The sequence below is a fragment of the Malaya genurostris genome, chromosome 2 (assembly GCF_030247185.1).
Source record: "Malaya genurostris strain Urasoe2022 chromosome 2, Malgen_1.1, whole genome shotgun sequence".
Taxonomy (NCBI): Eukaryota; Metazoa; Arthropoda; class Insecta; order Diptera; family Culicidae; genus Malaya; species Malaya genurostris.
This window is the reverse complement of record NC_080571.1, coordinates 258207797-258213874: the sequence shown is the minus strand read 5'-3', so window position 1 is coordinate 258213874 and position 6078 is coordinate 258207797. Positions and strand designations below refer to the sequence as shown.

The following is a 6078-nucleotide window of genomic DNA, read 5'->3' as shown; positions in this document are numbered from 1 at the left end:
TGTTAAATTTCAACCAAAAGTTAAAATTAACCGCGAAATGGTTCACAGCCTCAATGTACAAAATCAGATTCGAAACTGACTCGATCGAGCTCACGTCAACTTACGTTGAAACTAGGTTAGAAACATGCTTCAAACAGTCCCACATTATCGAAATGACGGAATGCGCAATGAATTCTTACTCGACTGCATGATTTTTCATTGCTCGATCGGTTCAGTGCTAGAATTTCCGCCTGAGTTGGCTGCTCGATCAACCCGATTGACAGTGACATTACCCTCTTAGAAAAAAAGGTTCAACGGTGATCCATCGTTGGTCCAATACGTTGGATCATTGGTCCAATGAAAGTCCAATTAATCGTTCAACGGGAGGCCAACACGGGACCTTCGTTTGTCGATTTTGAAACAGACCGTTGAACCGAATGTCATTTTTTTCGTTCAACAAACCCGGCAGGCAGAGGTCCATCGTTGAGCCATTTATAATATGAGGAGTTGGAGCACCGTTGGACTAGTTTTACTGGAGAATGTCTGAAGCTTTTTCCACTTATTTTTTAAAACTAACAATACATACCAGTACAATACTTCTACTTCACGTAGAATAACAACAAATCTTCTTTCAATATGAAGTTAACATCTAATTTTCTCACTTTTTTTTGCAAGAGGAAAAACCACAACAAGCCGATCCAGCAAACTGAACGAATATTTCGTGCAATATGTCGTTCAATGAACGCTCAACGACCAACAAAATATAATCGCATACTGAGTGGGTATAAATATCATTGAATATTCGCTCATTTTATGAATGTGTTAGTGTAAAATTTAGGCGCCTTAAGCCATTTCACTACATTCCAGCTAGAGGAATGGATGATGCTGACTAAGGTAGGCCATTTGGTAATTTCCAGCGAATTTCAACAGTTTATGTTGGAATTCTAAGAATAACTGGTTATTTACTAGTTCTGTATATCCGAAAAACATGAAGATTCAAATTTGTATATTCAGTTATGTAATGTTTTCATTTAAAAATAAACTGAAAATCAGCACGAAATTCCGAATCAACTGGTTGTAGGCGAAATTCATTCGGAATCGGTTGTTGTACTGGAGTTGGAATTAATTCGGAATTCCACATGGAATTCCGAATGAAAATTTCTCGCCGATTCGGATCTGATAATGTGGGGTTTTTGTTCGATTTCAAAAGCCTTTGAATTAGCCTTTCTGACAGCTCATTTACACCACAAATTGAGATTGATTTGTTTTCATTCATAATTCTCGGTTAATTTTTCAAAAGGGCGTAAAAGCAAGTGGCAGTTTCTCTTTAATCTCTCTCTCTTTTGATTATTGTGATGTGATTAAAAAGATTTTCTTTGATATCACTATTCTGTTTGAAAGTCGAAAGTTTCGGGTATCATTTCATGCAAAGAGTTGAGTGATAAACGTGGAAACCGCTTGGTAAATAATAGAAGAGAAAGTAAACAAAGAGAAACTGTCACTTGCTTATACGCCCTTTCGAAAAATTAAAAGAGAGATTTTCTGCACAGCTTTTAAAAATGACACAGATTTCTGAAAATAATCACAGATTTTCACAGATTCTTGAATAAATCACAGATTTTTGAAATCGAGCACAGTGTAGCACCAAAAAGTACAGAGCGGTTGAGGAAAAAGGTACACAGCGTGTTGGTAGTGAGACCAGTTATTTTTTGCTCATCAATTTGATTTCGATCTGCAATTAAGGATGTCGTATTATCGATCGATTAATCGAGTAATCGATTAATAACCCAGATAATCGAGTAATATTTAATCGATTAACTTAAAACTAATATTCGATTATTGAGCTAATCGAATAATTAAGAAAATCCCATAGTAATAATCGAATGAATAATCGAGTAATCGAATAATAACCCGGATAATCGAATAAATTTCAATCTATTAGTTTCAAAATTATACTCGATTACTAAATAATCGAGTAATCCGAAATTTCCGACATCCCTATCTGCAATTATGGTACAGGAAACGGGGCACAGATTTTCACAGACACACTGAGAAAAGAACCATAGTAACCGCAACCTGTTTTTCATTGTCATTTCAACTATACGCTAAAATAGTAGCAAAGAGCATGATATATGACTATTCACCATCTGTATTGTATAAATTACTAGACAACAAAGACTACGACTTGGCTAAACTATTTGTATTTATGACATTTCTGGCATGGTCATACTGACAATGGTAGTCATCTCAAATATAAAAACAAATAGTTAAACTCACAATTTCTAGTAAGGTGAAATTGCTCTTGAGCCTTGATATATGAGAAGCGAAATAGTTATTGCTACCATGTGAATATGTTCACAGTATAATAATGTTACCATAAATAGATACATGGTTTGATAGACGATTATGAAGTTTGAAAACACTATTCATGTAGTCCATATCAACAGAATTTATGTAGTAATCACATTATCGTGATTTTTTTGTTTTTTAACCGACTATGTATTTCATTTGTGCTGACTATACAAATTGTCAATAAACGAATGTTCTATGTTATTGTCACATAAAGTTACAATACAGCAGACAATTTCGTAACACATCAGTGAATGATTTGAAAAAAAAATTTATATTGTGACTTATATTGTGCAATTTGGAAGGTCTTGCAGGTGAGTAAATTTTGTATCCTTACTAGTTTCCGTCGTTGAAATTAAATTTTTCAACAATTTTGCCGGTAATGGCTGTTTTCTAGTGAAATCGACGTCCTGTATAATTTTTATTATTCGTTATCGGTCGCTGTAGAAACAACATCAAGCGATTGATTAAAAACGACGAACATCATCCGATTCCCGGATTCAAATCGCTCGAATCCGACGGAAAAAATAACAATATATGGCAGGTGGGTATTGAGGTTTGTTTCTGGACTTGGCTATTAATTTCTTCCATTTCTTCTTCAGGAAAAACTTCACCGAACAGAGCCTGGGATCAACAGTTGCAACCAAGCAATGCTGCTCCGTGTCTACGTTGATAATCAATATTTCACCAGGCACATCATCATAATAAAATTGTAATAATTGCAAAAATAAAATAGAATTCAATGAAACTATTTTGTTGTTCTTGTTCTAGAATTCAAATTCATAAAACTTTTTAACATTAGCTCATGTTTTGCTGATCTTCAGCATTGTTGAATCAACCACTGCCTTCAGTTTCGAAATAACTAGAAGTGAAATGTCAAAAATACCATGGCTCTGGTTATAGCGAAAACCACAATGTAAATAAAGATTCGGTCATGGTTAGCCTAACCATCTCAATCGTATTAGTTATTCATACAATATACTGTTCAATATTACTATTCTAGAGCCGATACCATTCATAGTAAACATGAACTTGTCTATTGTTGAAATCATCTGACTTAATAGTCGGCTGAAAACCACTATACTCGCATGGTCAGGTTGGTCCTCTATATAGTAACTGTTACCATAATATTTTTCTGAGTGCAGGTTTTTGACTTGATCGCAGACTTTTTGTAAAAATTACCTGGCATCCCTGAACTCAAGTATATTTTTATAACCGTGTTCGTCGAGCCGCAGGGATGTCAGGTTCACAGATTACACAGATCTTGAATAAATCACAGATTTTCACAGATTTTGGAAATCGTGCACAGTTTAGCACCAAAAAGTACAGAACGGTCGAGGAAAACGGTACAGAGCGTGTGGGTAGTGAGAATTTTTTTTGCTCACTAAATTGAATTCGATCTGCTATTATGGTACGGAAAATGTAGTGAGGCCTTTTTTTTTTGCTCACCAAATTAATTTTGAACTGCTATTGGGGTACGGAAAACGGTCACAGATTTTCACAGACAGGTTTTGGGTTTGATCACAGATTTTTGAAAAAATGACCTGGCATCCTTGCGTCGAGCTGGGCGCGAATTTTACTGTTGTTGAAATAGTTGATTATACTATTCGATTTAAGAATAAATATTATAAGCGTAGTTTTACAAACCATATTTATTCTCCAAAAATTGACGTATTCTGCAATCAAAGCGCTGAGAATAGATTTCAGTGTGTTAAATATGGCACCTCGCCGTAAACGTGGTTCTTCAAAAACGGAGGTAAGTGTCGAACGAATATATGTTGAATGCCTGTAACAATATTTTGTTATTCCTTGAATAAAACCAATGTTTAATTTAAATCAATGGAATTTCACGAATCCGTAAATTGAAATTTCAACTTAGTATGCATGTTGATTGGGCTTGGTGGCTTCACTCAACTTGGAATCAATTCCCACCAATTCAGTATATTTCAATGTATAAATTCGGTTCGTAGGATTTCATTCTACCTACGGAAACTAAAATATATTTTGTACAGGCATACGACTTATCGCGTATTGAATGAAATGAAATATTGATTAATATTTTTACTAGGTTCCTGTTCCCATCAAGAAAATTTCGAAGGATCCAGAACTCGACAACAAATTGGATAAACCACCTACAGATAGTTTGAATGAGAATGGACCTATTATTTTCATTGAACATTGCAAATCATGACAAGTGTTTAAGCGCAAGGCAACACAGATCCACGCAGAACTGTGTCAGCTTGTGCCAGAACAATCACTTGGGTTAGTGTTAAATGAAAATGGTAAACCACGCCGAGGGGCATTTGAAATCGCTGTTGCCAAAGCTAGAAACACAGAACAAGTGCTCGTGTGGTCTGGCCTGCCGAAAGGTCCGCCACGCAAGGACAAGTTTCCGGATGCGAAAAAACTGCTCTCGGATGTTCTGAAAGTCATAGAATAAAAGTGGCATATACTGGATAGCGTCGATTATGGGTTTTACTTATAATTTATTTCAAGTTCTGCTGTATGAAAATGCGGGGAGAAACCGACATCGGATTTCTGTGTTTGAAGTGTGCAGAACAGAAATTGGTTATAAGTGATTTCAAAAGAGATTTGTCCTATTGCCTTTATCTTTTTAATTAATAAACAAAGAAATTTTGAACACCGCGTTATATTTGATGAAAATGACACTACCGGAGTACGTAATCTTTGGGATAATCCATAATGTTGGGGAAATTTTTAACTAGTTCTGCGTCCATATGATCTAACCGCGAAGGTACCCGCCTTGGTTGCCGTATTTGATTTGTAACGTTCTCTAGTATTTCTTTTGGAACGTTCTCATCTTTGAAAAGATGAAGTCTTTGCATGGTGTAGCGACGCTGGAGGTTTCCATGCATGGATCGGTATACTGCTTTTTTCATTATCTGTAAGGAAAATATATCAATATTGATTGATATCATTGATAGACATTTCAACGTACAATAGTTGGATCCTTTTGATGTAATTCCCAAGCCAACGTCCAGCTCGCACCACCTGCGTAGCCGGTATGGTGAAAATATGCTCGTTTCTTCCATTCGTCTCCAGGCAATGCAATCTCCGCAGTGTTAATCAATACCACATGGTCGCCGCAATCATCTGTGTAAAATTAAAATTTTATGACCCTAACTTTGATACCTTTGGTAACACTCAAAACTGCCTCACTTACTCATTGGATGATAAATAGGTTTGTGAAGACCCATGAGATGTTTTCGAATTAAACTGGCTGATTCAAAAGGATTTTGCCATGCACAATCATAGATATGCCAAGTACGAGCGAATGTTGCCCATTGCTAAAACAATGAAGAATAAATTATGTAATCTATTAAACTATGTTTACATTTACATACTTGAACGCGCTTTACTGCAGACATCGATTGAAATGAAAAATTGATAATGTAAAAATGTTCACTGTATGTGTACAGTTCACGACGAATCAATGCTTTTAAATATTAAACCCGAATTCTACCATGAATTTCTGTTTGCATCGGAGATGACAGGTGAAACTTTCGAATATCTTCACATCCTTCACATAGTCTGAGTTCAGACAGGGTTGCAAAAGTCTGTAAATCCGACAAAATGTCTGCGGGCAAAGGATGCCAGGTCATTTTTTCAAAAGTCTGCGTTCGAGCCAAAAACAGTCTTCAAAATCTGTGTGCACAGTTTTCCACTATCTGAAAGAAAACGCCAGCCGCATTTTAAATGAAACTTCATTCAATGCGATAAATAACTGAG

At 35.8% G+C, this 6078-nt stretch overlaps 2 protein-coding genes across 2 annotated transcripts; one reads left to right on the top strand and one right to left on the bottom strand.

Annotated features, from left to right (window-relative positions):
- The first annotated feature begins 3798 nt into the window (after positions 1-3798).
- On the top strand, positions 3799-4969 carry LOC131429648 (selenoprotein BthD-like). The gene is made up of 2 exons (XM_058593915.1): positions 3799-4084; positions 4397-4969. Exons 1-2 carry the CDS (start codon positions 4046-4048, stop codon positions 4766-4768), a joined length of 411 nt encoding a protein of 136 aa, XP_058449898.1. The 5' UTR covers positions 3799-4045; the 3' UTR covers positions 4769-4969.
- LOC131429647 (large ribosomal subunit protein uL13m) lies at positions 4963-5888 on the bottom strand. The gene is made up of 4 exons (XM_058593914.1): positions 5694-5888; positions 5513-5636; positions 5288-5442; positions 4963-5231 (listed from the first exon to the last, which is right to left on the bottom strand). Exons 1-4 carry the CDS (start codon positions 5715-5717, stop codon positions 4998-5000), a joined length of 537 nt encoding a protein of 178 aa, XP_058449897.1. The 5' UTR covers positions 5718-5888; the 3' UTR covers positions 4963-4997.
- Positions 5889-6078: the final 190 nt, after the last annotated feature.